Below are 24,217 nucleotides of genomic sequence, written 5' to 3' on the forward strand. Positions count from 1 at the left end.
TGTCCTTGCAGGGTCGTGAATAAAGGCCCACTTTTTTGCTGACTTTGTGTGTCGGAGTCCATCCTGTGATGGGTAAGGGGGTCTCTGGTGGGCTTATTTCCCACAGCACTGGTGGCATGGGCCTCCTGATGCTCCACAGGGGATGGGACTGGAGCTCCAAGGGCCCAACCCAGGGGCTCCTGGGGCAGAGGCAAACTCCCTCCTGCCCCACAAGCTGCCCCTCCCACCATCTGGAGTCAGGAGGTTGAGCACGCCCCTCCCTCCGGGGCTTCCCCGTGGGGCTCCCCACTGCTGCCTGGGGGACCCCTGCTGGTGTGGGGCTTGCCCTGAATGTAAACCAGCAAGGCTCTCCTGTGTCCTGGGAAATGGACAGTCGCCAGACACACGGGCTTCCGTCGCAGCCTCAGCGGGCCGTGGGAGAGCCTCGTTTGGGGCATCTGCCCGCGGCAGGAGCCCCCGCTGCCACACAAAGCAAGAACCCTGAGATGCACTCGCTCGCCCCAGCCTCCAAGTTTATTCGCAGCAGCTCAGGTTCAAGTACAGGACTCCTGTGAAGCGGGGTGGCGGCAGGGGCCAGCTCTGTCTCCTCGCTGAGGTGGGCCTGCCGGGGACGCACGACCCCTGTCGGGTAAGCACGGGCCTGAGAGTCCTCAGTGCATACCAGGGGGCTGGCATCCCCCAGGGGGACTGTCTGGGAACCCCAGTGCGCATGTGCGGGGCCACGGCAGCATCCACTGTTCTGAGTGTGGCTTCCTTGTGGGGAACGGCAGTGTGCAGTGCTCTGAGCCCTGGAGAGCCGAAGGGCCCCATTTAAACAGAAGTCCATGCCTGTTTACTTTGACCAGAGCAGACACGTCCTGGCTGGGGCATGAGTGACAGGTGTAGGCACAGTGGCACCTGTCACGCGTGCACGTGTGGTGTGTTCCCAAGTGCGAGCTCAGTCGAGGGTGTATGCACCTATCCATGTCTGTGCTCACGTACACGTGTGCCTGTGCACACATGCAGAGTGAGCCCAGGCACAGTCTCCCACACGTACACACACACACAGAGCGCATGTGCAGCTGTTCCACACCTCACACAGCCTCTGTTGCTCCCCACTGGCATAGAGTGGGTCCCGAGCTGGGCAAAGGGGGACACAAGATGGGGGATGCACACCTCAGAGGGCCCTGGCCAAGTCACAGGCAGTGCAGTGTGGCTCTGGAAGGTTCCTTGTGCCAGGGCCTCCCAGGAGCCCGCAGACCTGCCCGGGGAAGGGGTTAGCTCTGCAGCGTGAACTCATGGGTGCTGGTCTCCCAGCGGGTGGGGTCCCTGTCCAGCATGCTGCGCTCCGTGAAGGTCACGTGGCCATCCGTGTCCACGAGGATGATGGTGTTGGTTCTGGAAGACAGTGTGGGGCCCACGTCGACCCCACAGCCGTCAGTCAGCCTCGGCTCCACCTAGCAGAGCCATACCTGGTGCCCGTGACCAGGAGCTAGGCTCCCTGCTGGCTCTGCAGACCCACGCTGGGTGCGTCCTGTCTCCTGCACCCCAAAATGCTCCCCAGCCCGCCCCTCTGCAGCTCAGCCTCAGCTGCCCACTTCCCACTCACAGCACCCCAGGTGCCTGGTCCTTCCAAGAAGCCTGGCTCTCAACCCCTTGGGGGCCCGGGCCTTCACCTGGGAAACTCCCTCTCGCCCCGCACCTCCCCACTTCCCAGGCTCCGACAGCAGGCCCTGCCCCGGGTGCTCCCTCCAGCTCTCCCCGTGACAGGCTGAGGGTTCCAGAGGGTGTTGGATTCGGGGACGCCAGGTGCACACTTCAGTCACCAGCGTAAGCTCGTGACACAGGAGGGACTGAGGGGAAGTGACATTCCTGCACCTGTACGGCGAGAGCTGCTGGCAGCCCCGCTGTGGTCTGGATGTGGCCTGAGTATCCCCCGCTAAGGCTCCAGGTGTTGAAATTTAATCCCCACTGTGAGGTTACTGAGAGGGCAGAATGGGGCCTAGCGGATTAAGCCACTGCCCGAGACACTGGCATCCCATAGGAGCGCAGTTCCCGTCCTGGCTGCTCCGCTTCCAATCCACCTCCCTGCTAATGCACCTGGGACAGCAGCAGAGAAGATGGCCCAAGGGCTTGGGCTCCTGCACCAACGTGGGAGACCTGGATGGAGCTGTGCTCCCTGTCTCTCGCCGCGGGATGCCCAGGCTGCCCTGGGCCTTGGCCAGCCAGAAGCTCCTGCCGCCGGACGAGGGCCCCTTGATCTCGTGTGCTTCCGGAATCTGAACCCAAAGAAGCCTCTCTTTATAAAGTAGCCTGTGCCAGCTGCTTCAGTTTTAGCAGTCCTGCAGCATCGGTACCAGGCCTGCACCGTGGGGACCCGCTCACCAGAGCGGTACTGAGGCATCCCCACCCCTCCTGGCTCCTCCTGGCTCCTCCTGGGTTGGGGGGCAGCCCAGGGGCCACACTTAGGAGGCAACGGACTCCTCTGTGTGTGACATTTACCTGTGGGGTCTGCTCGCCCTCCCCACCACAGCCACCTCGAAACGGGGGCAGAGGCTCTGGGGTTCCACTCCGTGGGGCCGCGGGGGGGGCAGAGCCCATGCCAGTGGTGCTGCCTGACCTTGGACCTGAACCTCCAAGGTGTTGATGTCAATTAGCCTTTTCTCTTTTTTTTTTGACAGAGTGGATAGTGAGAGAGACAGAAAGGTCTTCCTTTTTGCCGTTGGTTCACCCTCCAATGGCCGCTGCAGCCAGTGCATCGTGCTGATCCGAAGCCAGGAGCCAGGTGCTTCTCCTGGTCTCCCATGTGGGTGCAGGGCCCAAGCACTTGGGCCATCCTCCACTGCCTTCCCGGGCCATAGCAGAGAGCTGGCCTGGAAGAGGGGCAACCAGGGATAGAATCCGGCGCCCCAACCGGGACTAGAACCTGGTGTGCCGGCGCCGCAAAGCGGAGGATTAGCTTGTTAAGCCACGGTGCCGGCCTAGCCTTTTCTCTTTCAAGATAAGTTTCCTTGGGGATTTCACTGGAGCCACGCAAAGCTGGAGCAGCCGGGGAGCAGGGCCTCCTCACCTGGTGCCGTAGTTGGGGCCACGCACGCACACGGCCGCATATTTGCTCAGGATGGGCTGCACGTACTCCCGGCCCTGGTCCTCGATGGCTGGGTCAGGCAGCTGTCTGCAAGGATCGAGAAGGAGGGGTGTGGCCATCATTCCCTGGCCTGTCCCACCCACAGCCCAGAGTGGCCAGGGTTGGGGAGAAGACCTGCTTGCTGTCCTAATGGCCTGGGTGCTTCCAAGGAATCCACTGGCCTTGGAAGGCGGCTGGGGCAGGGGTGGGGGTTTCCTGCTCTGACCTCCCTCCCACTTAGGGCTCCCAACAGCACACCCCACACTCCCCGGCCTGCCCCCGGTGCCCTGTGGGAATCTATCCACTGGAGCCCTGAGACCTGCCAGCCCCTACAACTGGCACCAAGGCTACGGCCATCACCAAGCGCAGCCAGGGCCTGTCACAGCCTGCCCGGGATGGCCCATGGAGACTCATAGCTGAGCAGGGGCCGCTGGGTGAGCCCAGGCAGGCACCCCAGAGAGGGCGGCAGTGCAGGGCCTGGAGAATGATGCAGTGGCTCCCAGAGGCCCAGAGGCCAGGGAGGCCGAGCAGGGGCAGGCAGGGAGGCGGGGAGGCGGACAGCACAGAGGGGGGAGGGGAGGCTGTGGGGGTCCCTCTGAAAGGCTGCTAGCTGGAGGGACACTGGGCTGTCCAGGCAGGAAATCGTAAGGCGCATGTGGGACAAAGGCAGCCTGATGAGCACCAGGGGCCCCGGCGTCCAGCCTCTGAGGCTGCTCGCACTCAAGGCCCAGCTCGGGCAAGGAGGGCGATGGCAGTTGCTCCCCTCCGCCCCGCCCGCCCTGTATTCCTGGAGGGGCTAATCCTCAGCTCATGGTCCCTGGGGGACAGCAGGTAGGCAGCACGGTAAGACCCAGATCTGTTCTGACCCTGGCTGCTCACGTCCCCCCAATTTTCCGGGGGAGATTCTGGAACCTTCCAGGAGCTAGCAGAGAACCTAGCTGCTCTGGCCCCGTAAGGACCCGCATGACACACCCAGGGCTGCCCAGCACTGAGAGCCCCAGCTGTGATGGCACCCTCCACCCCGGGAAACCCCAACTGCCCCCGAGGGCCTGGGGGTGGGGTAAGCAGGGCCCCCAACTCACGCCTCCTCGTTGTTCAGCACGTCCAGGAGCTGGCCGACGAGGGCGTCCTTAGGGAGCGCCTGGCTCCGCTCCAGGGCCTCCAGGAAGAGCTGCTTGCCGAAGCACAGCTTCCGCCACGGGGTTTCCAGCAGCGCGTTGCTCAGCCCGTAGGTCCCTGCGGGGAGGGGTCAGCCTGGCCATGCAGAGGCCCCGCTGTGCGACTCCGGCGTCAACTCCCACCTGCCCACCTAGCCAGGAGGACGGCGGACCAGACCACATTGGGTCCCCCCGCCCCACCCAGGACTCCAACACTGTCTCTAGGCCATTTCTGACCCACTAGTGCAGCGAGGGCACCCCCAGGAGGCCCTGAGGCACAGGGCCCAAGCAGCCTGGATGGACGGGCAACCAAAGACCCAATGGGCAAAGGTGGGGGGGGGGGGGTTGTTACTCAACGGGGCTTTGCCCACCGGCACTGCGGGGCTGTCTGGGAGGGTGCAGGGTGGGAGAGCACCCTGCACGAAGATCGGTCCTGACTCATGGCAGCAGTAAGGGGGCTACCCTCCCCCAACGTCGGGGGAGGCTTAGGCAGGGCCTGCGTGGAGCACGGCCTGCCCGGTTCTGCGCATGCGTGCGCGCACACACATCAGCCAGGACCCAGCGGGGGCAGCGAGGGGGGCGTCTCCGAGCAAGGCCTGTGAGCTGTGGATTCTCAGAACAAGTTCCCAGAGTGCAGACGGGAGGTGTGACCGACAGGAAGAGGGTTGGTTTCTCCTGCTGCCGAAGGGAGCGACGCAGACTGGTGGGGGAGGTGCAGGGACCCCATCTCCAGAGGCCTGGGCTGCAGGGGCTGGCGTGCTGGGACCCGGCATCCTGGACGCAGCCTCTGCCCAACCAGACCGCCCAGTGAGGACGTGCGCGGAGTCTGATGTAGCCCCCAGCTGTAGCTCTGCTGGTGCGTGTGTGTGTGTGTGTTTCCATCAGGAACAACTCAGAAGACCCCTCAAAATCCTAGAAGTGGGCAACTGGGCAGCCATGGGCAAAGCTTGGAGTTGGACCCGACCTCGCGCCATAGGCATGCCAAAATGTCCCATCACAGACATGAATGACACAGCTACAGCTGTAAAAGCCCTAGAAGAAAACACGCAAGGGGCAAGGCTTCCTGACCTCGGATCAGGCCACGATTTCTGAGACAAAGCACCAGAAGCACAAGCAACACAATTTTTAAAAATAGGGAAAAAAAAAAAAAAAAAAAAAAGGAGGCTGCATCAAAAGTTAAAAGTTCTGGGCCTCAAAAGCTAGCAAGGAGGCGAGGCCGGCGCTGTGGCACAGCAGGCTAAGCCGTCACTTGAGACACCGACTGCAGGCCAGGCCGCTCTGCCTCTGACCCAGCTCCCTGCTAATGCGCTGGGAAAACAGTGGAGGATGGCCCAAGGCCTGGAAGAAGCTCCTGGCTCCTGGCTTCAGTCTGGCCCAGCCCCATCTGCTGTGGGGAGTGAACTAGCGGTAGAAGTCCTCTCTTTCTCTCTGTAACTCTGCCTTCCAAATAAATCTTTTAAAAAGGGGGGGAGGGGCAAAGGACCTGGAGAAAGGTTTCACAGGAAAAGAAGGTTGACATCGGCAGTCCCTGGAGGAAGGCCAGTCACACCCATTAGCTTAGCTGTGGTCAGGCAGCCACAAGGACGGGGAGGACGCAGGGAAGCCGGGGCCTCGCACACTGCAGGTGCAGCTGCTCAGGAGAACAGATGGGAAGCTCCTCAACAGGTGACGTAGTCACTGCATGTGCCAACAACGCCACCCCGAGGTATGCACACAACAGCGACAAAATCCAAAGTCCACAGGGCAGGCAGGTGGGGGTGCTGCTCGGGACACCGGCATCCCATATCAGGGCACCTGGGTTCAAGTCCCGGTTTCACTCCAGATTCCAACTTCCTGCTAATGCATCCCGCCCCCAGGAGGTGGCAGATACTGGCTCAAGTACTTGGGGTCCCTGACACCCCCGGGGGGAGACCAGACTGAGCTCCTGGCCCACCCTGGCTGCTGCGGGCTTTGAAGGAGCAAAGCAGCAAATGGGAATTCTCTGTCTCCCTACCTCTCAAATAACTTTAAAAATTTATTTTTTGGTGGCAGGGTGTGGGTGTTTAGCCTAGCACTTAAGATGCCCGGGGCCGACACGGGGGGGCCTTGGGTCCCGGGGCCGACACTGGAGGCCTTGGGTCCAGAGCTCAGGCTGGGCTCCTGACTCCTGCAGACCCTGGGAGGCGCGGTGATGGCACCAGTAGCTGCATTCCTGCTCCTGCTACCCACGCGGTAAGACCCAGATCCTGCCGTTGCAGGCATTTGGGAAATGAACTCTCTGTCTTTCAAGTTCAAAGTAAAGAAAGCTTATGGGAGGATTTATTTAGGTTACACTTTACATGAGGGAACCAGCCCCCGGGAGACACTGAGGGCCAGTTGCATTGCTCAGGCTACAACGCCGTGAACCTTGACAACACAAAGCCAAAGGAAAAGAACTCACGCAGCCCCCAGGACTGGCCTTGTGGTGCAGGGGGTTAAGCTGCCGCTTCTAATGCTGGCATCTCATGTTGGATGCCAGTTCGAGTCCCGGCTTCTCTGCATCCCATCCAGCTCCCTGCTAATGCACCAGGGACAGCAGTAGAAGACGGCCCAAAGTGCTGGGCCCTGCACCCGCGTGGGAGACCTGGAGGGGGTTCTTGTTCCCAGCTTTGGCCTGGCCCAGCCCCGGCAGCCCCGGCTGGTGCAGGCATTTGGGAAGTGAACCAGCAGATGAAAGGGCTCCCTCTCTTGCTCTCCTTCTCCCTCCCTCCCTCCCTCTCTCTCTCTGTCACTCTACTTTTCAAATAAATAAATACTTTCTTTTAAAAAAATAAAGCTATTAAAAAACAACAACACAGGGTGGGCATTTCGCCTGGCCAATAAGGTGCTGGGTAAGACGTCCACAATCCCCCATCGGAGTCCCAGCCCCAGATCCTGACTCCAGCTTCCTGCTAGCACAGACTCTGGGAGGCAGCGGTGACGGCTGAGGTACTCGTGGGAGACCTGGGTGGACGGCCTGGCTCTAGACTGGGCTCCCAGGCCCAGTTCTGGCTACTGTGAGCATCTGGAGGGTCAACCAATGGATAGGCGTTCTCTCTGCTCGCAAATAAATATTCGTGTGTGGGTGGAACAGGGTGCAGATGGAAGGATTCTCCCCAGAATGACAGCGTCTCCCGTCTGGGGGTCTCGGGCGCTGAGCTCTGAGGTTGTCGTGGGGGTGCGTTCCAGCCGCTTCCCCCAAGGCCTCTGCGCCAGCATTTGGAATGGGCAGCGGGCGTCGCTACCTCCTTTTGCTTCCAGTTCTTCCCCAGCACCCATGGCCCCGACTTCCTGTCGACTCCATGGGCACAAACCCTCCCCCCGCGACCCTGGCACCGAGACACTGGGGCTGGTGGGGAGCACAGGGACTTGCGGGGACAGGCGCGGACCGGGTGCAGGCAGCGTCCGAGACCTGGGCTGCCTGCAGTGCTGCTTCACCCATGGCTCCTGTCTGTGGCTACGCCCACCCCTGGAAACTCAGCTGGGCCTGGTGGGGGGGTGGGGCTTACAGCTCAGGTCAAGGCAAGGAGGGGAGGGCCAGGTCCACAGGGAGCAACCGGGGGGCTTGCTGCTACTCCACAGCATCCAGCGGCTAGCAGGGTGGGCTACCCGTTCCCCGCGCACACGGAGGCCATGGGCGGGGCAGCAGGTGTGTGTGCAGGGAGAGGCCCGCTCCCTTCAGGGGTGTGTGTGCGTGCTGGGGTGGGGGGGCTGCCTCCTTTGAGGACCCCATCTGGCCCAGGATGAATGGGCCTGGATACCACCCAGCAAAGGGGGCCACCCTGGAGTCACCGGGCCACCTGTGGCTGAAATCTCACCGGGCAGGCTGGGAACTGGAGGCCAGCCCTGGTGTGAGCCAGGCGGGGACAACAGATGAAGTCTGCAGTGCGGCCCCGGCCAGGCACAGAGGGCTCGGGGTCACCCGGGGTTTCGGGCCTGCTGCTGACCCCTGGTGGAAGGTGTGTGTGCCCACTGCAGAGGAAGCCTGCGACTCCCAACGTGGGGCTGCGGAGGGGGCGTGGCCACCCAGAGGCCAGGGGTGGGCGGAGCTGCAGAGGCTGAGCCCCCTCCCCCCAGGGCTCAAAGCACCTTCTGGAAGCTGACAACCCAGGTGCCGGGACCACAGCAGGGTCCAAGACACGCAGTCTCAAAATGCGACCAGCAGGAGCAGCCAAGGGCAGCCGGGGGCGGGGGCGGGGAACCCAGGCTCGAGCCCCAGCAGCATCCTGAGCTCGGAGGGCCGTGCCAGACCCCACCCACCTCATTTCCCAGGGGCGCCTGGGATCAGACCTGGGACCAGACATAGACTCTGTCCCTAAAGTGCCCACGGGACAGGGTGTGTGTGTGTGAGAGACAGAGAGAGGACATTCTGCCCAGACTGGCTGGGGGAGCAGGGCTGAGGCCCAGTGCCCACCGCCGGTTCCCCACGTGGGGACGGGATACGCAGAGCCCGGAGGGCACAGAGCTCTCTCAGTATCCCAGGCCAGGCAGCAAAGAGTGCAGTCCCCCAGGGAGCAGTGCAGCACCGGCTCAGCAGCAGCCGCCTCCCCACCAGGCTGCCCGGAGCAGGCTCACCTGGCGCGAGGACGATGGGCTCCGGCTCCCCGCGGTTTCCGTAGTAGCAAACGACATCTCCCTTCGTTGTGCTGCGGCCGGATGAGAGCAGGTCAGGCGGGGGCATGGGGGGGTTGGTGGGGGTGGGAGCAGGGCACACACACAAGGGGTGGTGTCTGCCTCTGGCGCCACCCAGCCAGGCCAGGGCGGGGGAGGCGCTGGAAGGTAGGGTCACAGAGACCCCAGCTCCTGCCCAGCGCCCCTGGCCGACCCTCCTGCCTCCCTGAATGCCCTCGGCAGGGGCACAAGGAGGCCGCCTGTGCCAGGTACAGGCCTGACCTGCACCCACCAACACCAGCCCCCTCTGTCGGCTGCGGCCCCAACCTGAAGGCACCTCGTGGTCTAAGGGGGTGGGGCAGGGGCACAGACCACGCTCTCCTACTTTTCTGTGCTGAGTGTGCATTTTAGGGCCCTTTGGAATGTTCCAGTCTCTCAGTCCTACACTTCAGTCTACCTGCTGGAACATCCCTTTTTTAGCGAACTAAAGCGGACCACTCTGGGACCCGGGAGACGCCTCTTCTGGCTGGATGCTGGATGCTGGGTGCGGGGCTCTGAGCCTTCAGGAAGAACATCCGAGGAGAAAGGAGCAGGCGTGGGGACGGAGTCGGGGGCGTGGGGGGGTCCTCCCCTTCCCACAGGCAGGACCCACCCCCGCCCCAGCCAGCTTCCGGGGTTTCCAGTCTGTGTTCACATCCGGTTCATGTTTCTCCCTTATCACAGCCCTAAGCAGCTTTCTTGGGATGCTGGCTATGGGGCTGGTGCTGGGCGTAGCAGGCTGTCTCCTCCGCCTGCAGGGCTGGCATCCCATATGGGCGCTGGTTCATGTCCCCGCTGCTCCTCTTCCAATCCAGCTCTCTGTTTATGGCCTGGGAAAGCAGTGGAGGATGGCCCAAGTGCTCGGGCCCCTGCACCTGTATGGAAGACCCAGAAGAAGCTCCTGGCTCCTGGTCAGCCCAGCTCCAGCCATTGCTGCCATTTGGGGAGTGAACCAGTGGATGGGAGACCTTTCTCTCTGTCTCTCCCTCTCTGTCTGTTTATAACTCTGCCCCACAAATAAACCAATGGAATCTTAAAAAAGATGCTGGGATAACGCTTTTCAGAGGTTTTGTTCACAGGCAGAAGGCGCTTCCGAGCTTCTGGTGTGAGAACCTTAGAAGTAGGAGGCCACTCTCCGGCTGTGGCCAGGGCCCCCCGGAGCCGGTGTGGGAGGCTCTGACCCCGGGACAGCTGTGGCCAGGCTGTCTCCCTCCCTTCCAGGCTCAGACTTCCAACTGCTCCCAGCTGCCGCCCACACAGGGACACGCCCCCTGACCACTGTATGCCCTCTTGGGCGGTGTCAGGGAGGCGGGACCTGAACCCTGCAGGCTCTGGGAGCTGGGAGAGCTGCTCGGGCTCCAGCCCCAACTGCAGGAGTCACCTACCCACGCATCCACTCTGAGAATAGTGCCATTCATGTCCCACCCTCAGGGCTCCTGAGAGCACTGACTCCTACCACGTCACAGCCACGGGTCTGCTCTGATCTGGGGTCCCATCAACACCTGACGGTGGTCCCTGAACGTGGGGGAGCAGAGGGCACAGGCAGCCAAGGGTGTGAGTAGGAAGGTTCCAGAGCAGCTCCCGTGGGATGACAAAGGTGTCTCTCCATGCAGGGGACAGAAGCTGCCGTGCACACTGGGAGCTCGTGGCACTGTGGGCCTGGGGCTTATGAGCCCTGGACTTGCCCTTACGGGAGGCGGCAGCCTCAGCATGGACATCTGGACGTGGCAGCGCTGGGGTCTGAACTACCACCACCACAACGGCCCATGCATCACAGGCTTTGAGCATGGGGTGGCCTCAGCCTCAGGGCAGCACTACTGGGGGGCAGTGCGATCTTCAAGAGCGGGGCCCAGTGCGGTGTCCTTGGGTCCCTGGAGCCCGGCCTTGGAAACACAGTTCTCACAGGAGGGTCCTCCCAGAAGCCTGAGCTTGGGGCCAACGACCGCCCCCCACCCCACGCTATGTGGGGCATTCGCCACGGTCTGCAACGTGCTGTTTTGACTCTTAGCTTCCTAAACTGTGAGCTACTAAGCAAACCTCTCTCTTTTTTTCTTTTTCTTTGACAGGCAGAGTTAGACAGTGAGAGAGAGAGACAGAGAGAAAGGTCTTCCTTTCCGTTGTTTCACTCCCCAAGTGGCCACTACGGCTGGTGCACTGTGCCAATCTGAAGCCAGGAGCCAGGTGCTTCCTCCTGGTCTCCCATGCGGGTACAGGCCACCCTCCACTGCCTTCCCAGGCCACAGCAGAGACCTGGACTGGAAGAGGAGCAACCAGGACATAATCCGGTGCCCCTACCAGGATTAGAACCCGGGGTGCCAGCGCCGCAGGCGGAGGATTAGCCAAGTGAGCCATGCCATCAGCCAAACCTCTTTCAGCAGCAGCACATTTCAGGGTTTTGTCGTAGAATCCAGGAGCAGGCTGATTGCAGGCAGCAGGGTGCTGACCCCCTGCCCTGTCTGCCTGTCCCTGGCCTAACCGCGTGCCTTGACACCTGGGGCCAGGTGGCACCGGGCAGGGTGGCTGTCCCTGCCTCCCGGCAGACCCACCTCAAGTCAGCGGCTAGGAGGTTGAAGCCGTTGTACAGGTGGCCCTCGACGGAGACCTTCTTCAGGTAGGACAAGCTGTCCAGGTCCGTGGTCAGAAAGTGGGTCACGAGCTCGCCTGCAGGCAGGGGGACAGAAGCCCGTGGCCGAGGCAGCAGGAAAGAGCCTTTCTCCCCGGGAGGACTGAGGTGAGCCCCCAAGGAGGATGAAGGCAGATGGGGGGCAGAGGGAATCACACTGGAGACCCTCCGCCTGGAGTCAGCCACGCCCCTTCAACTCAGCCGAAAGCTTTCAGAAGGCTACCCACCTCATTATTTCTCCATGATGGAAAGGGATCATGAAGAGGGTGGGGGCGGGGTGGAGGAAGCACCAGAAGCGGGGGCAATGTGTGCCCACAGAGCTGTCCTCTGGTCAGCAGCGGGGACAGTGAGGCAGTGGTCGGGAGTGACACTCTGGGGGATGACAGGCAGGCACGGAGCAGGTCCCATGTCACGTGGGCCAGGCTGAGGTGGCTCCAAACAAGGTCCACACTTCTCCTTTTCTTCCACGTGATCCCCATACCCCTACCCCACAACTTGAGGAAGCCCTGCAGGACCCCACCTGACCCCTCTCCCAGCTCCGCCCTACCCGCACCCCCATCACGCCCGCCTTACCTAGTCCCTGCCTGCTGAACCTCGGCCCCGCCCCTGCCCATCTCGACTTTGCCCCGCCCCTCCCACTTCAGCCCCGCCCCTACCCAGGTCGACTCCGCCTCACTGGCCTCAGCCCCGCCCTGGCCACGCCCCTGCCCAGCTAGACTCCGCCCAGCCGCCGCGGCCCCGCCCCTTCTCATCTAGACTCGGCCCCGCCCCGGGAGCCGCTGCCCGCCCTACCTCGGCCTCGGGCCTCCGGGTCCTGCCGCGGCTGCAGGTAGTTGGTGAGCGCCGCCAGCTTCCCGCGCGTGCTGATGCCCAGCCACGTGCCGCCTTCCCTGCCCTCCTCCATGTCCAGCCCTGCCGCAAACCACAAGCATTACCACCCACAGCGCCCGCCGCCAAGCTGGCGGGACCCCACCCGGCCCCCGCCCCCAGCCCTGCGGCCAATTGGGGAGTGAACCAGAGGATGGAAGATCTCTCTCTCTCTGCCTCTCCTTCTCTCTGTGTATAACTCTTTCAAATAAATAAATCTTTTTTAGTAAGGCTCTGCATATATATATATATATATATATATATGAAAGTCAGTTACACAGAGAGAGGAGAGGCAGAAAGAGAGAGAGAGAAAAGTCTTTCATCTGCTGGTTCACTCCTCAATTTGCTGCAACGGCCGCAGCTGTGCCGATTTGAAGCCAGGATCCAAGAGCTTCTTCCAGGTCTCCCACGCGGGTGCAGGGGCCCAAGTACTTGGGCCATCTTCCACTGCTTTCCCAGGCCATAGCAGACAGCTGGATCGGAAGTGGAGCAGCCAGAACTCGAACCGGCGCCCATATGGGATGCCGGCACTGCAGGTGGCAGCTTAACCTGGTATACCACAGTGCTGGCCTATCATTAAATAAATCTTTTATCTTTTTATTTATTTTTTTTTTACAGGCAGAGTTAGTGAGAGAGAGAGACAGAGAGAAAGGTCTTCCTTCTGTTGGTTCACCCCACAAATGGCTGCTACATCTGGCGCGCTGCAGCTGGTGCGCTGCGCCAATCCGAAGCCAGGAGCCAGGTGCTTCTCCTGGTCTCCCATGCGGGTGCAGGGCCCAAGGACCTGGGCCATCCTCCACTGCCTTCCTGGGCCACAGCAGAGAGCTGGCCTGGAAGAGGAGCAACCAGGACAGAATCTGCCGCCCCAACCGGGACTAGAGCCCGGGGTGCCGGCGCTGCAGGTGGAGGATTAGTTTAGTGAGCCGCGGCCGTAAATAAATCTTTTAAGGAAAAAAAAAAGTATGCCATTCACAACAGTGTTTAAAAAAAAAGAAAACACTTAGTATGGGGGCTGGCATTGTAACATAGCAGATAAAGCTGCAGTGCCAGCATCCCATATGAACACTGGTTTGAGTCTCGGATGCTCCATTTCCAACCCAGCTCCCTGCTAAATGCACCAGGGAAAGCAGCAGAAGATGACTCAAGTCCTTAGGCCCATGCACGCATGTGGGGGACCCTAATGGAGTTCCAGCCTCCTGGTTTCGGTCTGGCCCAGCTCTAGCCATTGTGGCCATCTGGGGAATGAACCAGCACATGGAAGGTCTGTCTGTCTGTCTCTCTCTATCTCTGTCTTTCAAATAAATAAATTTTAAAAAATTTAGTATGATTTAAAAAAAGTTACTTAGGGAAATGTTCAAGAGGGATGGGTGATCCTTAAAGATGGAAATCCACAGGGTGCCACAGAGAGAAGTCGAGCTGACCTGATCTACGGAGAGCTGTCAAGACCGACTACCGTTCCAGGACACTTCTCCGGGCAGGACAATCCCAATCAATTCAAACCACCAGCAGGGGGCGTGTGCTGGGATGCAGCCCGTTAGGCCGCAGCTTGGGATGCCAGCATTCAAATGGGACTGCCGGTTCCACTCCCAGCTGCTCTGCTCACAGCCCAGCTACTCCGCTCCTTGCTGATGGGCCTGGGAGGCAGTGGATGACGGCCCAGGGACTCGGACCCCTGCCACCCACCTGGGAGAATAAGACAGAGTCCCTAGCTCCTGGCTTCAGCCTCACCCAGCCTGTTGTACCAGCAGATGGAAGGATTCTCTTAGTCTTTTAGATAAATCAGTGAGCCTTTAAACAGACAAGCAAACCAAAAACGCCCAGCAGGTCTGTCACAGGGATTGGCTGGCTGTCTCCAAAGCAGAAAGCACAGACAGAGCAGGAGGACTCAGACAGAGCAGGAGGACTCAGACAGAGCAGGAGGACTCAGACAGAGCAGGAGGACTCACGCACTAATCTCAGGACTTAGGGAAAGGCATCCGGGTGGGCCTTGTGGTGCAACGGGCTAAACTGATGCTTGGGATGCCCTGCTAATGCCCCTGGGAGGCAGCAGATGATGGCGCAAGTGCCTGGGTTCCTGCCACCCTGTGAAAGACCCGCATGGAACTCCTGACTCCTGGCTTCAGCCTGGCCTGCCCCCAGCTGCTGTGGGCCATCACAGACTGAGTCTACGATGGACCACCCTTCTCTGTATATCCCCACCCCACGCCCAGCCCCTGTCACTCTGCCTTTCAAATAAACATAAAACCTAGCCCCTGTCACTCTGCCTTTCAAATAAACATAAAACCTTTAAAAAAAAAGTCACAATAAATAGTAATGGAGACAGTTTGGCATTGGCATCCACACACACACATGCACACACACGGAGACAAATGGGACATGAGAGGGGCTCTGCACTGATTTATAATTGCCACAGTCATGGAAGAAGCAAAAGAATACCCAATTATGAAATAATGCTGAGCCGGGGGAAGGGGATGAACCTCAACCCCTGCTCCAAGCCAGGAATAAACAAACAAAAACCAATCTGGCTGTACTTTGGAAATTTATATTCATTAAATAAAAGTTAAAAAAAAAAAAACAATCTGGGATAAAGCTCGGACCAAAATCCCAAATCGAAAGGCTTCTGGGAAAAATATTGCTGTAGTCTTTTAAAAAAAAGATTTATTAATTTTATTTGAAAGGCAGAGTTATAGAGAGGCAGAGGCAGAGAGAGAGAGGGAGAGAACTCTTCCATCCATTGGCTCATCCCCAAACAGCCGCAAAAGCTGGAGCTGGGCTGATCTGAAGCCAGGAGCCAGGAGCTTCTTCCAGGTCTCCCACACTGGTGCAGGGGCCCAAGGACGTGGGCCATCTCCTACTGCTTTGCCTACCTTAAGACCATAGCGGGGCCAGGGCTGTGGCATAGCGGGTAAAGCCACCACCTACAGTGCCAGCATCCTATATGGGCACCAGTTCTAGCCCCGGCTGTTCCACTTCTGATCCAGCTCGCTGCTATGGCCTGGGAAAGCAGTAGAAGATGGCCTAAGTCCTTGGGCCCCTGCACCCATGTGGGAGACCTGGAAGAAGCTCCTGGCTCCCAACTTCGGATCTGGTGCTGCTCTGGCCGTTGGAGCCAACTGGGGAGTGAACCAGCAGATGGAAGACCTCTCTTTCTCTCACTCTCTCTCTCTTTCTGTCTCTCTGCCTCTGCCTCTCTGTAGCTTTGCCTTTCAAATAAATAAATAAATCTTTTTTTAAAATGTGAGTAGGGCCAGCGCCGCAGCTCAACAGGCTAATCCTCCACCTAGCGGCGCCGGCACACTGGGTTCTAGTCCCGGTCGGGGCGCCGGATTCTGTCCCGGTTGCCCCTCTTCCAGGCCAGCTCTCTGCTGTGGCCAGGGAGTGCAGTGGAGGATGGCCCAAGTGCTTGGGCCCTGCACCCCATGGGAGACCAGGAGAAGCACCTGGCTCCTGCCTTCGGATCAGCGCGGTGTGCCGGTCGCAGCGGCCACTGGAGGATGAACCAACAGCAAAGGAAGAACTTTCTTTCTGTCTCTCTCTCTCACTATCCACTTTGCCTGTCCAAAAAAAAAAAAAAAAAAGTGAGTAGGCAGTACATTTATCCAACAGAGGACTCATAACCAGAATGCATAAAGAAATCCTACAAATCAACAATTTAGAAAATGAGCCGAGGGCACACATTTAGCCTAGCAGTTAGGACACCCACACCCCCCACTGCAGTACGTGGGTTTCATTCCTACCTCTGGCCCCTGGGTCCAACATTCCTGCTAAAGCCCACCCTGGGAGGCGGCCACGATGGCTCAAGTGACTGGGTTTCTGCCACCCGTGTGGGAGACCTGGGTTGAATTTCCAGCCCCAACCTCTCAAGTAAATAAAACAAACAAATAAATCCTTTTCAAAAAATAAAGAGAGAGAGAGAGAATGAAAGCCCCATATTCACCCTTGACCAAGCAACGGGAACCAGACTTGTCCATACACGTACAACTAAAAACAAAAACACATGAAACAATGTTTTTGTTGGTTTGTTTGATTTAAAGATCTATTTATTTGAAAGGCAGAGTTAGAGAGAGAGAACCTTCATCCGCTGGTTCACTCCCCTAAATGGCTGCAACAGCCAGGACTGGGCCAGGCCGAAGCCAGGAGCCAGGAGGTCCTTCTGGGTCTCCCATGTGAGTGCAGGGGCCCAAGCACTTGGGCCATCTTCCACTGCTTTCCCAGGTGCATTAGCAAGGAGCGGGATGGGAAGTGGAGCAGTCAGGACTTGAACCGGCGCCCATATGGGATGCTGGCACTGCAGGCCGTGAAGTTAACATACTAAGCCACAACAACAGCCCCTGAAACAATGGGTCTTAAGAAAGAGGACCCAAGAGGCAGGAAACAAATGAGCTGAGTGGGGACCCAGGCAGAGTCCACTGGACTCCCTGAGCTGAAGACAGGGTCCAGGAGTCTGGGGGAGGCTGAGGCACTAGGATTCTGGGACAGAGGTCCAGAGAGATGCGCAAACCCCGGAGGTCGGATTGGCACAGGTGTATAGGGAACTCTCAAGGCTGGGAAAGAGCTACCTGGGAGGACCAGGGGGAATGGTGCTCACACAGGGCAGGGCAGACTGCCAGTTCCAGAAACCAGGCTGGGAAACCTTAGAAAGCAGGGGGCACTGGGAAAAACAGAGAGAAAGACCCTGGGAGATAATCAGCACTAGCCTGCGGACAGCCAGCGCTAACGACCGGATCTTCAGAACAAGATCTGAAAGGGTGCCAGGTGTTTCCGAGTGACTTCACTGTGGTCCGGGGGAAAAAGCTCAGGGATAGCTAAAGGGAGGGGGGCAGGCACTAGGGCACCACAGGGTAAGCAGGCCGCCGCATGCAACGCCAGCATCCCATACATCAGAGTGCTGGTTCCAGTCCTCACTGCTCTGCTTCTGATCCAGCTCCCTGCGAATGCACCTGGGAAAGCAACCAAAGATGACCCAGGTGCTTGGGCCCCTGCACTCACATGGGAGACCCGGATGGAGTTCTTGGCTCCAGTCTGGTCCAGCCCCAGATGTTGCAGGGAATGAAACAGCAAATGGAAGGACCCCCCCTCTGCCTTTCAAATAAATTTATTTTTTTTAAAGTATATTTAGAGATATGCAAAAATATTCAGCCTCCAACTAGATAGGATCCACAAATGCCTACCACTCAACCAAAAATCTCCAGGCGTGCAAAGCAGCAGGACAGCACAGCCCACTAGGAGTTCAGTCCATTAACTAAAGAACAGACACCTGGCCGGTACTGTGGCATAGGACGTTAAGCCTCCGTCTACATTGCCGGCATCCCATTTAAGCTTCAGTTTCAGTCCTAGCTACTCCACTTGTGTGTGTGTGTGTGTGTGTGTCAGGTAGAGTTATAGACAGTGAGAGAGAGAGACAGACAGGTCTTCCTTCCATTGGTTCACTCCCCAAACAGCCACCATGGCCGGCACTGCGCCAATCCGAAACCAGGAGCCAGGTGCTTCTTCCTGGTCTCCCATGTGGGTGCAGGGGCCCAAGGACCTGGGCCATCCTCCACTGCCCTCCCGGGCCACAGCAGAGAGCTGAACTGGAAGAGGAACAACCAGGACTAGGACCTGGAACCCATATGGGATGTCAGCGCCGCAGGTGGAGGATTAACCAAGTGAGCCACGGTGCCGGGCCCCTGGCTACTCCACTTCTGACCCAGCTCCCTGCTAATGTGCCTGAGAAAGTAGCAGAGGATGGCCCTGCACCTACAGGGGAGACCCAGAAGAAGCTCCTGGCTTCAGCTCAACCCAGTTCCAGCCACTGCAGCCATCTGGGGAGTGAACCAGGGGATCGAAGATCTCTCTCTGCCTCTGGCTCTCCTTCTCTGTAATTCTGACTTTAAAATAAATAAATAAATCTTTAAAAAAAAAAAAAAAGAACAGAAAGGACACGAAGGCCATAACTGGCCTTGTGGCTGTGTTCATGAGCTATAAAAACGGGATTTCTAGAGCTGACACTGCAAGGTGCGCAATGAAGAACACAGCGGCTGGGTGGGCTGAGAGCAGGTCAGATGGCCCGGGGGCAGGACACAGGGGTCTTCACAGTGTGCAGAGTGAGCACCACGCAAAAGCCATGTGTGGATCTCAAAGTTTTCTGTACCAAAACAAACTTACGCTTTTGTTTTTTGTTGTTGTTGTTGTTGAGATTTATTTTATTTGTTTGAAAGGCAGAGTGACAGAGACAGTGTGAGAGAAAGATGTTCCATCTGGGTCACTCCCCAGATGGCCACAATGGCTGGGGCTGAGTCAATCCAAAGCCAGGAGCCAGGAATACCAACCGGGTCTCCCATGTGGACGGCAGGGACCCAAGCACCTGGGCCATCCTCTGCTGCCTTCCCAGGTGCATTAGCAGGGAGCTGGATCAGAAGCGGAGCAGCCGGGACTCGAACCAGGACTCTGATATGAATGCCTGAGACGTGTATGGCGGCTTAGCCCACCGCACCACGACACCAACCTCCAAACTTATTATTTTAACTCCATTTTTCCATCAGCTTTCAGAAGTACCCTCATAGCAACAGAAATGACCTAAAACGGAACACAGAGAGAAAAGGAGGTCCTCCAAAATGAAGCGAGATGTGGACAGCCTCAAGTGGACTAACATACATGGGACTGGAGCTGGCGAGGGGGTGGGGAGTACTGGACAGAGAGGGCGAGCAGGAGACAGGAGGGGAAGAACTTGAAGAAGTCCCAGCCAGCCAGGTTTTTATCAATCCAATCCAGCAGGTACGATGGAGAGCTGTTGCTGCTGGTCCAAGGACCTCACCTGGGGAATCACCAGCCTAAACTTTTGCACCGACACCGGACAGTGAGAGGAAGGGGCCTTAGCACCTTTCACCTGTAAGGTGGACGTGCCAACTGCTGGGACCGTTGGCGCAGCAAGGGGTATGGGTGGGAAACAGAAACACAACGTCGTATGCACCTGTCGCACAGGGACCCAACCCACGCTCCCATGGCAAGGGTGATCCTTTCGCCCGATGTGACCCGTTCTTCCGGGGGTCCCACAGCGCATGAAGCCACACTGACGGTGCTGGGTGCACAGTCCCGGGTCTGCCTGGCCCGGCAGCCGGGTGCACTTGCGCGCAGAAGCAGTGCGTGGACTCACCGCTGAGGATCTCGTTGTTGCTCCCCCAGAAGTCTGCTAACTTGGACGGCCTGTGATAGAATTCGTCCCTGTTGGCGGCCAGGATGAGCCTGGGGGGGCGGGGGGAAGGAGCCTGGCTGTCTCCAACGCAAGCAAAACAACGGAACAACAACAGAAGCCGCCCTCTTCCCTCTCTCGCTCCCACAGAAAAAGCGGCCCCAGCAGCAGCGGCGTTTAGCCTAGTGAGCCCGAAAGAGGCCAAGGCCCCCCACCCTCTGTGCACCCGCCAGGATGGCGCCGGCAGCCAGCACTGCACTCAGAGTCCCTGCCCGGGAAACAGGCACGTGCTGCACACTGCGTGTACCTGCACTGCTCCGCATGGCGGGGACAGGTCCCGGTGGCCTCATCCGCCGACACACACCTCGCCCCTCCCAGCTGGTGGCCGGGACCAGGAGCAGGCAAGGGTTGTGCCTGGCACCAAGCATGCCCTGGGAGCCCCGTCTGGAGCGTCTGGAGCCGGGGGGGGGGGGGGGGCGGCTCCCCGTCCCATGCCCTGAGAACACCAGCGAGCCCCGTGTGAGCACCCCTGCTGCAGGCGCCCCAGCGCACACACAGAATGTCCACAGCGCATGCGCATCTGCCGAGGCTTTGGCTGTTGGAGAGGGCGGCAGGGCAGGGGACTTCCCTGTGTTTTAGTCTTTCTTTGCGTGATGAGTCAAACATGTTGTTTCCTTGGTGGTTACCGAAAGATGAGGGCGGGCGTTTAGCCTAGCCGTTGGGACACCTGGGTCCCACGTCCGAGTGCCTAGGTTTGCCGCCTAGCTCCAGCTCCAGCTCCTGCTAATGTGACCCCGGGGAGCAGCAGGTGATGGCTCACGCGGTTGGGTCCCTGGCTACCCACATGGGAGACGTGAACTGAGTTCCTGCGGCTCTCAGCTGCAGACTTTTGGAGAGTGAGCAGCAGATGGGATCTCTCTCTCTCTTGTAAAGATGTGGTCAAAATTTTAAGAACCCTGGTTTCAAGGGAGGAAACTGGAATTCCACCTAACCCTGGGTTAAATCCACGGTGGTTGGAAGACCCTCAGGTACTGTGCCATGAGCAGGTGCGTGAAGCAGGTGCCACAGCCTCCACGGGCAGAAGCTTGGTGGGCTGCTGTTTATGCTGGGTCTAAAGCCGGGATGTGATGGTGAGACCATATTGAGGCTTTTTTTTTTTTTTAAGATTTATTTATTCATTTATTTGAAAGAGTTACAGAGGGGGAAGGAGGGAGGGAGAGAGGAAGGGAGGGAGGGAGGGAGAGAGAGAGAGAGAGAGAGAGGTCTTCCATCTGCTGGTCCACTCCCCAGTGGCCACAATGGCCAGGGCTGTGCCATGCTGAAGCCAGGAGCTTCATCTGGGTCTCCTCTGTGGGTGCAGGGGCCCAAGCATCTGAGCCATCCTCCGCTGCTTTTCCCAGGCCACCAGCAAGGAGCTGGAGCAGAAGTGGGGCAGGAGTCGGCGCTGTGGTGGAGCAGGTAAAGCCGCTGCCTATAGTGCTGGCATCCCATATAGGTGCCGTTCAAGTCCCGGCTGCTCCACTTCCGATCCAGCTCTCTGCTGTGGCCTGGGAAAGCAGTAGAAGATTGCCCAAGTCCTTGGGTCCCTGCACCCATGTGGGAGACCGGAGGAGGCTCCTGGCTGTGGATTGGCGCAGCTCAGGCCAATTGGGGAGTGAACCAGCGGATGGAGGACCCTCCCCACCTCTCCTTCTCTATATGTGTAACTCTGATTTCCAAATAAATAAGTAAATCTTTAAAGCAAAACAAAACAAAAAAAGAAGTGGAGCAGCCAGGACATGAACCAGTGCCCATATGGGATGCTGGTGTCACAGGCAGTGGCTTTACTGGCTATGCCACAACCCTGGACCCCATAAAGAATTTTTTAAAACTCCCGTATCAATTGCATTGCTTCTGGGAAGCATTTGCTCATGGCGAAACACAAACTAATAGAGATGTAGCTAAAACCCAAAGTGAAGGAGGCGGCATGGTGGCATAGCAGGTTAAGCCACCACTTGCAATGCCAGCATCCCACATCTGAGTGCTGATTCAAGTCCCGGCTGCTCCACTTCCCATTCCAGCTCCCTGTAATGTGCCTGGGAAAGCAGTGGAGGATGACCCAAGGGCTTGAGCCCCTGCCGTCTGGCTGTTTGCAACCATTTTGGGAGTGAACCACAGATGGAAGAGCTCTCTTTGGTTCTCCCTCTAAGTCTTTCAAAAAAGAAAAAAAATCCAAAGTGAAATTCATAACAGCACCCAGGGGAACCAAGGTGCCCCTCTGTGTACCTTCCCAGGAAGCCCCAGACCTCCCAGGGCTCTGGGTCCCATCCACACAGACGGCTCCAAGGGCTGCACTGGGTCTCAGGTCCGTGCAACCCAAGACAGATGGGGGCGGGATGGCCACTGTCCCAGACAATCCTCTGCAGTACGGAGTTCCAACCCGGACTCCAGCTGCTCTGTCCAGTCTGGGCAGAGGGGCCCCGCCCACACCAACCACTGTGCCTCCCTGCCCGGCAATGCTCTGGCAGGCAGCCCATGTCCCTCTGCGCTGCGGACCATGCTGGGTAGAAGGGGCCTGTTAGTGAGGCTTAGGCAGTGGTCAGCAAGACGCAGAGTCCACCATTACCAAGCAGGAGACAAGGAGCTGCTGCGAGGAGGCACGCCCACCTCCCCCCAAACCCCACCCCCAATGTGGGTGGGGCGGGGCGGGGTCAAGTCCCACGTGGTCCGGTCCCAGCCCCCTCTCTTAAATAGTGCGCATTCCTCCTCTGGCTTGTGGGTAGGGAGTAGGTCCGGCAGCCCCGCTGCCCCCAGGGAGAGGGCCCTGACTATTGGCTCCGATCCTTATGTAAGCTTCCGGCAAAGAAAATAAAGTGCGGGGGTGGGGAGAACGCGAAGAAGAGCTGAGTCAGCACAGCCTATTTTTAATCAAGGACTGTGCTCCCCTAATAACTCCCACACGTTAACTGGCGGGTTATTTTTACCACGGGAGCCGCTGCTCGGCTGACAGGCGAGTGGATCGCCGGGGATTGCATCAAACGCAGCAATCAGGGATGCGCGGCGCGGACCCCAGGGGAGGGGGTGGTGACCGCCTCAGCGGATGCTCTGGGGACCGCAGTGCAGTGCGGATGGAGGTCTGAGCGCCTGCCCCTGTGTGCCGGTGGGCCCGAGTGCACCCAGCACGGTGAGGGGCTCGGATAGCAGGAGACACACTTCCCCCCACTTTACTGAAACTAATTATCCTTCATCAGGACTCCCCACACCACTGGGGTGAGCGTGCACCATGTAGGAGTGTGCATGCTCCCTCAGTGGTGTGTGTGTGTGCGCGCCCACACCCCTGAGGGTCACAGACATGTGACTGTCCTCGATGACCCCGTGGAAGTCACCCCGAGAGCCATGGTTTGTCCAAGCAGCCTCAGCAGGCAGGGGCCTGGTTTAGGGGAGGGGGGGGCTACATGAGAGGGTGACAGGGTTGTCCTGGCCTTCTCTGCAGAGTTCAGTCACCACAAGCTTGATGGCTTAAAGGAACACCCTTTTAAGCAGCACACTGGTCTGGGAGTCCAGGCCCAGCTCCATCGGAACCTTCTGTGCAAGGTCTCTTGGGGTACTGGCCAGGGCCCCCACAGAAGCATCGGCCCCACCAACCTGCTGCAGCTGCCGTCCTCACCAGCGGTACCTCTTAGCGTTGGAACGGAAGCGGCCACAGGAGGCCCTGGCACCCACCTACCCCCAACACACACACACACAGAGTTGGGGACACCCGGTGTGTCATCAGCCAGCCACCAGAGGCTGTTTCAGTCCGTGGCCAGGTCCTTGAGGTCAGGTCCTGGAGGTGACTCGTGTACTCCAGAACAAGGCCCTACAGTTCTGGAAAGTTCTGCAAAGTCAAGGTGTCGGCAGCGAGAGCCTGTTTGGAAGCTGGGTCCTCGGCCGTGGACCCTGACCTGTCTTCCTTCTCTGTGCCCACACTGGCGTCCCGTGGTACCTGTCTGTGCCTGTCATCTTATAAGGACATCAGCAGAATCGTCCAGGGCCCTTACGTGTGACCACGATTCACCTTCGTCACATCTGTTTTTTTCATATGGAGAGGCAGAGGCAGAGAGGTCAGTCTTCCCCCTGCTGGTTTGCTCCCTAAATGGCCACAACGGCCAGAGCTGGGCTGATCTGAAGCCAGGCTGATCCGAAGCCAGGAACTTCTTCCAGGTTCCCCACGTAGGCGCAGGGGCCCAAGGACCGGGATCATCTTCCGATGCCTTCCCAGGCACACCAGCAGGGAGCTGGATCAAAAGTGGAGCAGCTGGGACTTAAACATGGGAAGCCAGCACTGCAGGTAGCGGCCTTACCTGCTACGCCACAGTGCTGGCGGAACCTCTGTCACATCTGGACAGGGCCTGTCTACAGATACAGCCACATCCTGTGACACTGGCAGTGGAGGACTTGCACACAGGGATCTGAGGGGGACAGAATTCAGCCCACGGCAACCTGTGACTGTGGATACCCAACAGCCAAAAGTCGGTTCCATGGCTGGTGTTACCCCCCACTCAAAGGGGCTGTGCCCGCACTTCCTGGGAGCTGGCGAGGACAGCCCCAGTGGGAACCCTTGGCACAAAACCCGACTTTCTTTCTCCCTTTCAAAGAAAGATTTATTGTGTATTTAAAGGCAGAGT

The 24,217-nt window shown here is 58.8% G+C and overlaps 1 protein-coding gene across 2 annotated transcripts in view; it reads right to left on the reverse strand.

The window, feature by feature from the left end:
* Nucleotides 1–484: 484 nt before the first annotated feature.
* Nucleotides 485–24,217, reverse strand: part of TANGO2 (transport and golgi organization 2 homolog) — a 43,098-nt gene continuing 19,365 nt past the window's right edge. Inside the window, exons 3-9 of one of the 2 annotated variants that reach the window (XM_062182233.1) lie at nucleotides 19,536–19,624; nucleotides 12,326–12,445; nucleotides 11,457–11,571; nucleotides 8,836–8,906; nucleotides 4,189–4,342; nucleotides 3,050–3,154; nucleotides 485–1,377 (exon numbers count right to left, since the gene is read on the reverse strand). In XM_062182233.1, the coding sequence (XP_062038217.1) occupies nucleotides 1,257–1,377; nucleotides 3,050–3,154; nucleotides 4,189–4,342; nucleotides 8,836–8,906; nucleotides 11,457–11,571; nucleotides 12,326–12,445; nucleotides 19,536–19,624 (775 nt within the window). In that variant the 3' untranslated portion in view covers nucleotides 485–1,256. The remainder of the gene's footprint in view (nucleotides 1,378–3,049; nucleotides 3,155–4,188; nucleotides 4,343–8,835; nucleotides 8,907–11,456; nucleotides 11,572–12,325; nucleotides 12,446–19,535; nucleotides 19,625–24,217) is intronic. The other variant, XM_062182234.1, reaches the window with a different exon arrangement.

Source organism: Lepus europaeus, chromosome 23 (assembly GCF_033115175.1).
Source record: "Lepus europaeus isolate LE1 chromosome 23, mLepTim1.pri, whole genome shotgun sequence".
Lineage (NCBI taxonomy): Eukaryota > Metazoa > Chordata > Mammalia > Lagomorpha > Leporidae > Lepus > Lepus europaeus.